This window comes from Cnephaeus nilssonii (assembly GCF_951640355.1).
Source record: "Cnephaeus nilssonii genome assembly, chromosome: 19".
Taxonomy (NCBI): domain Eukaryota; kingdom Metazoa; phylum Chordata; class Mammalia; order Chiroptera; family Vespertilionidae; genus Cnephaeus; species Cnephaeus nilssonii.
This window is the reverse complement of record NC_137090.1, coordinates 31,635,856-31,646,910: the sequence shown is the minus strand read 5'-3', so window position 1 is coordinate 31,646,910 and position 11,055 is coordinate 31,635,856. Positions and strand designations below refer to the sequence as shown.

General features: G+C 55.1%; 1 protein-coding gene across 2 annotated transcripts in view; it reads right to left on the bottom strand.

Annotated features, from left to right (window-relative positions):
* Positions 1-1,683: 1,683 nt before the first annotated feature.
* LOC307115284 (galectin-9B-like) overlaps positions 1,684-11,055 on the bottom strand; it is a 15,810-nt gene continuing 6,438 nt past the window's right edge. Inside the window, exons 3-11 of one of the 2 annotated variants that reach the window (XM_079798454.1) lie at positions 10,748-10,839; positions 9,084-9,285; positions 7,905-8,015; positions 7,569-7,664; positions 6,374-6,409; positions 5,856-5,906; positions 4,453-4,541; positions 4,165-4,327; positions 1,684-2,429 (exon numbers count right to left, since the gene is read on the bottom strand). In XM_079798454.1, coding sequence (XP_079654580.1) covers positions 2,283-2,429; positions 4,165-4,327; positions 4,453-4,541; positions 5,856-5,906; positions 6,374-6,409; positions 7,569-7,664; positions 7,905-8,015; positions 9,084-9,285; positions 10,748-10,839 — 987 coding nt within the window. In that variant the 3' untranslated portion in view covers positions 1,684-2,282. The remainder of the gene's footprint in view (positions 2,430-4,164; positions 4,328-4,452; positions 4,542-5,855; positions 5,907-6,373; positions 6,410-7,568; positions 7,665-7,904; positions 8,016-9,083; positions 9,286-10,747; positions 10,840-11,055) is intronic. The other variant, XM_079798455.1, reaches the window with a different exon arrangement.

Genomic DNA, 11,055 nt, shown 5'->3' with positions numbered 1-11,055 from the left:
CCTGCCTGGCCAGCCCAAGGTCAGGGGGCAACGGCCTGTGCAGTGGGAGGAGCATTAAAAGCACAGACGATGGAGGGTGCCCTGGCTCCCCACACACACGCCCCTCACATCTCTGAGCCTTCATCTGCTCAGCTCTAAAATGTAGGCAGTTACTGTCAGAGGGATGCTGGGAAGCTCTTCCATTCACCCTTCCAGGAGAAGAGACAGGCCCTGAGACCTTCAGGACTAAGTCAGGGCCACATGGTGGGTTAATCCCCGGGCACAGCCAGCGAAAGGTCCTCTCCCAGATACAAACTGCACGAGAAGAGGTGGTCCAGGCCGGCTCTTTGCACAACCACAGCCAGGCTGGAGGACGGCCACTACTCCCGCCATGACCCCTTGGGCTTAGGGAGTTGGGACAGACTCTTGGCGCCTCCAAATGAACTTGTCCAATGAGGGATCTTCCCAGAGCCAGTGCTCCGTGCCCCATCACTGGGAGCCGGGATTGACTTCTGGACTTGGATGTCACTAGGGAGCCAGGGCTGTGTGCCCTGCTCTGCATTCCAGTGGAGAGCCCACAGGCAGTCTGCACTGCGAGAATCCCTTTCTGGGGTGTAGGCAGGTGGGCCTCAGAGCCCTGGGCAGGGCAAGCGGCTTGATTGGTGCCTCTTTGAAGCATGGTGAATGCAGAGTACATCAGGACCCCACTGGACCACCAGCTCCTCAAGGTCAGGGCTGTGGCCACCATTCATCTCTGTAGGCCCAGCCCAGCCCTGGAATGGGCAGGGTGCCAGTGCACCTACTCATGCTGAGCCTGGTCCCTGTGCAAAGTCCTGCCTGGGAGGATGCTCAGCCTGCAGCCCATGGCACCCCCTCACTGCCTCTCGATGGCCAGCATGCCTGACTGCACGCTTGGCTGCCCTCCCCGCCCAGCAGCAGGGGCCTGGGCTCACTATCTCCTCTGCTTTCAGGTCTACGTTCAAGACATCCTTCAGCAGCAGCTGGCCGACCAGGTGCTCCACGTGCTGGGCCAGGAGCAAGGCCACCTCTATGTCTGTGGGGACGTGCGCATGGCCCGGGATGTGGCCCACACACTGAAGCAGCTGGTGGCTGCCAGGCTGAGCCTGAGTGAGGAGCAGGTCGAAGACTATTTCTTTCAGCTGAAGGTATGGCAGCCGGGGAGCGGGCTAGGGATGCAGGTCAGGGGCCTGGGCCAGGGAGCCAGGACCAGGGGAGCCAGGCTCAGCACAGTCATGAACATCTAAGGAATCCTAAAGGTGGTGGAGGTCAGAGCTGGAGGGTGTCAGAGACCTGACTGTGCAGCCGGGTCTGGTTGCTCAGGTGAACAAAGGCTGACACGCTGCTTTGAGATAAGACTCGCAGAGCCTCTAACATGCTCCTGTGCAGAGTGACGCTGCTTCTAAATGTGGAGAAAATATGTAGCATTCACCCAACGTGTATATATCACAGCCCACATTTCTGGGAGCTTCCTGTGGGAAGAGCACTAGGCCGGCTGCTTTCTCCTACACCTTGTGGGATTTTGGGGGACCCACTGAGAGCAGAAATGTATTAGATCCCCCACTGACATCAAAGTAAGTCCATGCTCTCTCCTTGGCCAGAAACACCCTGATGCCAGACACCAACATGTGTCCAAACACATTGAGTAAACCGAAATCACACTGTGTATATGTGCCAACCCCGTGTTGTTGTTTTTTTTTTCTCTCTTTATTTGAAGGGCACTGGGAAAGGGGGACATCCAGCTGGAAAAGGTGTTGTCAGGTGGTGGAGACCAGCAGGTGTCAATCAGGGGAAGGGTTGGTACAGGGTGCAAGAAAGGTTAAAGGTTGGAGAAAGAGGAGGGGCTGAGGAGACCACCTCCCATGGGAATGACTGGCTGGTGGCTGGAGCCTGAGGGGGACTGGAATGGAGGGTGGGGATGTGGCCAGAGGGAGATGAGGGGGAGGCCCGGCCTGGGAGCTTGGGAAGGCCCAGGACGCTCCGTTTCTGCTGAGGGGACTGAACATGGGCTTCAGCCTGCACTGACCCCTCCCCCATCCTCAGAAGGTAGGATTTGGACAGCTGGAGCCCCAGTCAGAGGAAAGCATCCAAGCCAGCTGCCTTCTCCACTCCCGGATGGCTGCAGGCAGAAGCAGGGCAGACAAGGGCCTGGTCTCTCCAGAAAAGCCCCAGATCCAGGAAGGGCTGGGAGGGTGGGGGCAGCGGCAGGGACAGGGAAGGTGGAGGGAAGAGCAGATGCAGACAGCAGCGTGCTCCAGCCCGAGGTGCCAGGGCCGGAACCCCGCCTATGTCTGCACCAGGGTCAGCTGGACATCGCCTCCCACCTCCAGGTTGTTGATGGCGGGCAGGTTCGTCAGGCGGTGGTTGTAGTCAAACAGGTGCTGACCGTCCACAGCCACCTTGAGGCAGTGACCTTCACACTTGATCCACACCTGGACAGATGGGCGTGTCATTTGCACGCCACTTGGAAGGCCCTCAAACCTGAATGCAGGCTGGTGTCCACCACCTCCTGCTTGCCTTCCTCAAGCATTAATTAAGCCCGCCCCTCGCCTGCAGGGCAGTCACCCTGAAGGACTCGCTCTTCCTCAACATGTCCTTCTTCCTGTCCTCCTCCATATTCTGTCCCCCTGGCAGAGAGTGCCCTTCCCCCAGGCTCTGCAGTCTGCACACCTGCCCACATGGATAGCTGCTATGCCCCCTTCAGGACTCACCCCCTCAGGCAAGTCTTCCCTGCCTTTGGCGACCTGACCCCTTTCTAGTCAAGTCAGGTGCCCCCTCAGGTCATGTCTCCCTCTCCCATCCTCACTCTCCCACTGGGGGCAAGGAGTCTGGCTTGTGCCCCCCATGTTCCTGGTACCCAGCACAGCGGAATGCTCCCCGCCTACACTTCTGCAGCAGCCACCTGCTAACAGTATTGGGTCTCTTTCACCCAAACATTCTCTCCACAAGGCAGCCAGGGCTGCAAAATGCCATCATCCCCATCGCAATGCCTAACACTCGCAGCACACTTCACACAGTGTCATTTCCCTCTCACTTCTCTATGAGATCAATATTGCTATTAGCCCCATTTCTGAGATAAGGAAACTGAGGCCCAGAGCCCTGGAGTCACTTGCTCAAAAGTCACACAGCTGTCTATAAACCAAAGTAAATTGCTCTCTGGCTCCAAACCCACCAACGCACTGTATTGAAACCCAAGCTCCTTCCCATGGCCCTCAAGGCCCTACATCGGTCATTGTCAACCCTGGGTGAGGAGCGTTGGGCCTATTTAAAAATACGGATGCCCAGGCTCACCCTCTCGCTGGCCTGGGCAGGGCCAGGAATTTATTTTCCTTTTTTAAGCTCTCCAGGTGGTCTGTAATCAGGGTTGAGAACGCCTGCTCTGTGATCCTGGCCTCCAGCCTCACCACCCTCTCGGTTCCTGGACAGGCCCCGCCCAGGACTCGCCCTTTTGCAAGAATAGCTGCTCCCTCTGCAGCCTGCTGGGAACCTCAGATCTTTGTGGGGTGAACTCCTTCTATCACTGAGGTCTCCAGTGCACTGTGGCCTCTGAGAGCTGTCCCCATCTAAGGCAGCGGGGTCCCTGTCCAGGCCTCACTGTACCCCTTTATTCTCTGTTGCTTGGGCACAGCACCTGTTGTGATCTGCAGTGACCCTCCCCCACCAAAACTGTAAACTTCCAGGCAGGACCTGGTCTGGCTGCTTCACTGCTACCCTCCAACACTTGGGCTCCTTCCAGCCCCAAGTGGGCCTGGATGGCAGAGCTGACAAATAATTGTTGAATGCCTGAATGAGTGAGTGAGTGAATGAGTGACTGACTGACTGACTGACTGACTGACTGAGTGACTGAGTGAGTGAGTGAGTGAGTAAGTGAGTGAGTGAGTGAGTGAGTGAGTGAGAGTGAGTGAATAAATGAATGACCTCACTCTTGGGTTCCATCTGGCACTTATGGGCTGTGTGCCCTCAGGCAAAGAACCTACACTTGAGAGTTTTTCCCTCTGTAAACAGCAGATTCCACCCCCTATTTTATATGAGGCAGCAATAGTAAAACCATAACAATAATTTGTTGGGCCCAACCCTCACCCAAGAGGCCTCAGCCCCCATCTTGTTCAAGGGGCCCCCAGACACCCTCCACCCTCACCCCCTGGAGCTCCAGGCTGGGCACCTTACCAAGAAGGCCTGGCCTCGGACAAAGGGCATATTCCGGGTCAGGCCATGTTCCTCAGGCCCCCAACAGTTGTTGATCTGTGTATTGCGGACCACGGCGTTCTCATCAAAACGGGGGTTCATGTGGAAGGCGATGTCATTCCCGGAGCGCAGGTTGATGTGGAACCTGGGGGTGGGCAGCTCACCTGGATCTCTGCCCATTGAGCACTGGGCCCCAGCCCCTCCCAGAGCTGGGGAGTGGGGACCAGAATGACCTTGGGGTATCTCTCCTCCCCGAGAGCCCAGGCTTACCGCTGAGCGTTGGGCAGGACGGTGCCCGAAATGGTGATGGCCTTGGAGGGGTACAGCCCCCCAGGGATGCTGGTGAAGAACGGTATTGCCTGTGGGGAGGAGAGGGGCAGGTCAGCCAGCGGAAGCCAGAGAGGCCACCGCTGTTGGGGGAACTCTCTGCCAGTGCCCATGAATTTGGACTGTCACCTGAGTTTGACAACTGTGTGCGAGCGTCATATATTTTCAAGAAAGAATTGTGAGAACCCTAGCTGGTTTGTCTCAGTGGATAGAGCGTTGGCCTGCAGAAGGAATGGTCCCAGTTTTGATTCTGGTCAAGGGCACATGCCCAGGCTGCGGGCTCGGTCCCCAGTAGAGGGCGTGCAGGAGGCAGCCTATCAATGATTCTCTCTCATCACTGATGTTTCTATTTCTCCTTCTCCCTTCCTCTCTCTGAAATCAATAAAAATATATTTTAATAAATGAATAAATTTAAGAAAAACAACAAAAAGAATCGTGATAGCTTTACTTGGTTAGCAAATAAGGAAAATTCCCAGTGTTCCTCAAATTTATGAGCTTAAACTGCCACGAAAAGTCCTAGCCGGTTTGGCTCAGTGGATAGAGCATCAGCCTGCGGACTGAAGGGTGCCAGGTTTGATTCCGGTCAAGGGCATGTACCTTGGTTGGAGGCTCCTCCCCAGCTTGGGCCCTGGTAAGGGCACGTGAAGGAGGCCAATCGATGTTTCTCTCATATCAATATTTCTCTCTGTCTTTCCCTCTCTCTTCCACTCTCTCTAAAAGTCAATGGGAAAATATCCTCGGGTGACGATTAAAAATAAGTAAGTAAATAAACTGCCACGAAGAGAACTTTGCTGGACACAAAAGGATACTTGGGCTGAGAAGAGGCCATATAACATGCTTGTGATGAAGGGGCCCTTTAGGAGGTGAAAGCTCCTTTCAATGTCTTCTGATTTCCCGGATGTTTGAAGAAGGTCAGCTCACCGCAGGGCTGCTTTTAACTTTGTGAGCTGCCCCTCGCCTCCCCGCTGCCCTGCACAAACGGAACTGCGCCCTCCCTGAGAAATCACTTACGTAGCTGGGGCTGGGGTACGCCCTAAGGGGGCGGGGGGCATTATGGGATTCTGTTGAAAAGAGACCAGGAAATTCAGGGAGGGATTGCGCCTGCACCCAGGCCCGCACACACTCTAGAGGGGATGCTCCAATGTGAGGCTTCTGCCCCTGGATGCTCCCATTCGCCTTCCCTCTCCTGTCAGCCTTGGTGCAACTTCCTGCCATTGTCCCAGACCCCATCCTGGCCACCTGCCCTCAGCCCCTCCACAGGCAGCTCCCCTAACTCCAGGGCTCCCGGCCGACTTGTACCAGCAGGAGGGAGCGGGGTTGTGCGCTGACGGAGCTTGCAGACTTACAGGGAACATCTGTCCAGGGGTGCTCTGCACTGTGTGGACGACCATTTGTGTCTGGAAGAAAGAAATGGGGTTTTTCACCTGCTCTCACCAGCGCGAAGACCGCCATCTGCCACCAGAGGGCACCACTTAACACACCCTCCCAGCAGCTGCAGGTGGGGAACCCTCTCAGGAGCCTAGACCAGACTCTGAAAATTGCCTGTTGGCCCATCTTCCTTCTTAGGGGAATTTCTCTAGCATAGTTTCACTTTGCAGGAAGAAGTAAATGCGGGCCATCGTGTCCACAGAATGGCAGGGGCTTGGGCAATTCAGCTTGTTTCCCAATTCACCAGCCCAGCCAACCACCCCTGCCTCCCTTCATACCCCCACCCCCACCGCGGTCAGAAGGGTGGCCCAGGGGTCTGGCCTCAGCTTTGCCAGTCGCCCTGTGGCAGAGGCCTAATGCCTGGCCCTGCCGCCTCCTTTTAACCCACAGGAAGAACCAAAATGAAGAGTTTCCAAAGAGAGAGCAAGAGACTTACAATGGGAGCCGCGGTGGCCTGCCAATAACTTGGAGGCTGAAGGGGGCGAAAAATAAAAATGGTGGTTAATATTGGTGCCACTGGACGGGGAGATGACAGCCGAAACGCTGGTCAGAAATGCCTCCCAGACTCACGCTCGCTTACTTCCTGCTCCCAAGCAAGCCTCCCTGAGCCTGTGGTACCCAGATGCTCACCCACCATCCCAGGTAACTATGGTTAAAAACAGGGAGGGGGCGGGTGGAGGAGAGGGGACATCCCACTGGCTCCTCTAGAGAGCGAGAAGGATGCATGCTTTCCCTGACTGGTCTCCCCTTCTACTGACTGTGCAAAACCACACCCCTCATTCATTGATCCAGTCCCTACTGCACTCCAGGCACTGTGCAAAGAGCTGGGGATACACAAAGGGACAAGTCACAATCCCAAGCTCACGGGTTCGGGCAAGGACGGGTGGAGTGACGGAGACAGACGTGTAAATACAGTTACAACAGGACATGGTGCCTGGCGTGCAGAGTTGTGAAATGTCCATTGAGACAGGGAGGGGCTGGGGCATCCAGCAACCTGCCAGGCAGGGAAGATGCCCTGAGGAGCCACATTTCAGCAGAGCATTGAAGGGCAGTTAGGGGTTGGCTGGGTGAGGTGGCAAAGGGTCCTTTTGGCCCCAGGACAGCAGACGCAAAAGCGTGGTGGCCGGAAGGAGCCTGGAGTGAGCAGTGGAGGGTGACAGAGGGTCTTTGTGGGTGAGGTGGGAAGCCAGGAGGTGGGCTGGGCAGGACTGGGGAGGATTCTGCACCTCCAGCTGGGGGACTGGAGCTCTATTGAGCCCGGGCCTTTAGGGTTTTTAAGGAGGGAGCTGCTCCAGGTACAGGAACACACATGCAATCATATTTGCTTCTGAAAGGTCCCTGTGGCAGTTAGTGGGGGTGAGGAGGTGAGGGGTGAGGAGTCAGGTGGCCTGGACCAAGGCAGTGGCTTCAGGAAGGAGAGGCCTTGGTGCCCTGGAGGGATATTAAGGGAGGGAGGGAAGGACCAAGAACGCCTCCCAGGTCCCGGGCCTTGATGCCTGTTGATTGGAGATGGGGAACCTTGGGTGCATGTGATGGGGCTTAGAGGCCCTGCGGCTGGAAGTAGCCTCAATCTCAGACCCCTGTCCTTCCTGCTGACTGCTCAGCCTCCCAGGTGTCCATGTTCAACTCACTTTTGGTTTCTGCTCTTCGGACTCAGGTGAGCCACAGGGACTGGGGTTGGATTGCACCTCAGAGATCATCTTCTGGACAGGGACTGCACGGGTGTCCTGTTAAAACAAAAGGCGACATGGAGTGAAGAGAAGCTTTAATGAGCCAAGGAGGAGTGGAAAGGCAGGGCCCAGAGAAGAGGGAGAAAGCCAGGCAGGCAGCGACAGAGTAGGTGAGAGGGAGAGAGTAAGACATGGGACCAAAGAGAGAGGAGCTCATATTTGCTGAAGGCCTTCTAGGCATAGTAGACTGGCTCCCGCACCCAGCCCCTGGGACAGGTGCCATTTGGACAATCTGACCTGGAAGCTGATGTGTGTCAGCCTCATGGGACCGGTGACAGAGATGTTGTCCACCCAGTGGAAGGGCACACGGTGTATGTAGTTGATAAAGAAGTCTCCATTCACCATCACCTGTCAACAGGAGCACAGAGTCCAGGAGAGGGCTCCCAGACCAGGGCGGGGGCACACCTGAGCTTTAGAACCCCTATTTCTAGAAATTAAGGTCTGTCTGGTTTTCACCTCCATGCCCTGTAGGTGGGGGCCCAGGCTTCAGGCTGCTCCAGGTACAGGAACACACATGTGATCCAAAGTGCAGCCAAACCCAGTCACCACTTGGCTCTAGTTTTGGCTTCTGAGTTCTTGTTTGTTTCCTGCTCTAGGTTTGTCTTTCTCAGCTCACCTGGGATGCCATTTCAATGTGCGCATTTCAATGGGCATAAAGTGCTCATGGGAGCAGAGGAGAGGGACCTCAGGTTGCACACTGAGGGCCTGGGAGCACCCTTCACACAGGGAAGCACAGACACAGCCATCCCTCTCCCCGGGCCCAGCAGTCCTGCTCTGCCTGCAAGAGCAATGACTGCACCCCGCAGCCCTGAGCCACCCCTGGGCCTGCAGAAGGGCTGCCACAGCATCACCCAAAACAGATGCTGTCAAGGACCTGGAGCGGACAAGGCTGCAGCAGAGGATGGGAGTCACCTGGGACCTGAGGCCAAAGAGCCGGTGGGGACTTATCAGCTTTTATTTCCTGGTAACAGAAGCAACAGGTGCTCTGTAGGTGCAGGTGCAGGTGCAGGTATGTAACCTCCTCTGATCTTTATAATGGCATTGCTTGTGTTATTATTTTATAGCTTTTCTCTCCCTCGTCAGTTTGGCTCAGTGGTAGAGCGTAAGCCTGCGGACTGAAGGGTCCCGGGTTCAATTCCAGTTAAGGGCACATACCTTGGTTGCAGGCTCAATCTCTGTCCGGCCCTAGTCTGGGAGCATGTGGGAGCCAACCAATTGATGTGTCTCTCTCACATCGATGTTTCTCTCTCTCTCTGTCTCTCCAGTCCTTCTAAAAAAATCAATGGAAAACTATCCTCAAGAGAGGATTAATGAAAAAATAAATAAATAAATAAATAAATAAATAAATAAAAGCTTTTCTCCAGGCCTCATAGAGCAGGTGTCAGTCAGCAGGAGGGAGAGGAGAATCCTGCTCACCTGGAATCCAGAGCTCTGCACCAGGAAGCGGATCTCAAAGGGAATGCCCATCTGGAAGGGCATGTGCATCTTCCTCTCCTCCTCTCCCCAGCGTCCTTTCTCCATGGTGTTACAGACCACATACCCGCTCCCTTGGAACCGAGGGTTGAAGTGGAAGGCAATGTCATTGTCACTGATGCTGGACTGAAAGTTCACAATAAACCTAGGTGGACGGAAATCAGACAGTGTTCTGGTTTATTGACAAAGGTAGGAGCAGGAGGGCCCAGGGCCTCTGACTTCCGTGTGTCTGGGAACTTGCCTACAACCTGTGAGGCAGTTGCACCCATCCCCTTTGCTGCCCTCCTTTGTGTTTACCTAATTTGCGCTTAGTGTGTTTTGTGTAATTATTGCATTTTGCCCTTTCCAGCGTTACTTTCCAGAAATAAGCAGGAACTGGGTAAAGAACAATATTGAATCTAGCCTCAGGAAGCATAGGTCTTAGAAACTGATCTCACATTTGTATGAAGATGCAAATCCAGGAATATGCCCAGAAGTAAGAGCCTCTCATGCCCAGTGGGCACTGGTTAGAGGCCAGCCCACGGCTGCTCAGCTGGGAAGGAAGAGAACAAATGGAGAGAACATGGACATAGATGGGGTTTACCTGCAAAGATGGTGTCTAACAGGGGAGGCATGGGATGGATATGGGCTCTCCAGGCATGAGAACTTCCGGGATGTGTGTCTGTCCCTCATCGGAGGTTGGTGTGTGTCCCACACATGAGGTGTGGAGTGGTGCCCTAAAGTCCATAGGCCTGGACCCTGACCCCAGCTGGTACCGTTTGTCATTTGGGGTGACCCTGAACCCCAAATACTACCCTCAAGTCTCCACACTGAGGGAGGCTGACTCCCTTCCTTTGGGGACGATTAATGAGGTGGTGTTTAGGAAGTCCTCAAACAAGTAAATTTTCATTCCTGTCTCTCTCCTTGGAAGGAAGCCCTCACCTTCAAAACCTCCTTTGGGTAGAGATATGGCTCTAAGGCAGGGGTGAGGAACGTCGGGCCCGCGGGCCATATTAGGCCTGTGAAATCATTTGTCTGGCCCTGCCAAGGCATTAGGGGTGAGTTCCTTCAATGTTTGACCAAATATAGCAGGCTAAATTTTAAGGTGATAATTCTGTATGGCCCTCAGATGATGTTATAAATACCAAATGGCCCTCGGCAGGAAAAAGGTTCCCCGCCCTGTTCCAAGGTGAGGGACAGTCCAGGGCGCCGGGCTCACAAAAGGGCCACAATAAACATCTGTTCTGCCCTTTCCCAGACACATGGCCTGAAGCCAGCCACGGAGTAAGTGAAGGCCGCCATGGGAAGTAAGGAGGCATTGTTTTTGCCTCTCTGGGTCTTCGCGTGCAAAGTTCAATCCGAGACCATAAAGATCTGCCCCCGGGCTGGCCCGAGACTGTGAGCTCCCGCTCTCCCTGTGTCTATGGGGCGTCTACGTTACTGGTGTCCAGATGCTATTGGCAGAGGGCAGGGGAACTCAGCAGTGCTGGCAGGGACCGGGCCCTACTCTTCAGCGTCCCCTGAGCCAGGCACAGGCAGCTTGGACAGTGTTGGGGGAACCAGCCTGAGCTGACAGGCGCCATGGTTTGCTAAGGGGCAAGGCTGGGGGAAACAACAGTTCCAGGTACCTGGGTCCACAGGCGTGAAGAGCCGTCCCATTGACAGTGATCTGATGTCCTTCCTGGAGGCCCCCTTGGATGGTCCCAGAGAAGGGGACGACCTGCAGGGAGAAGAAGGAAGTCAGTTAGGGCCCTGGTCTTTCTGTCCGATCCCTCTTGCACTTGCTAGTGGCCGGCCTAGTGTTTCGGACAATGTCTCAGGGGCCGGATTCAGCTGTGAACTGGGCATATAGAGTCTCAGTCTCATGGATCTTATAGGCCTGTGAGGAATTGGACCTGAATCCGGGGAGTTACACATTCACTCTGTGTCTGATAAG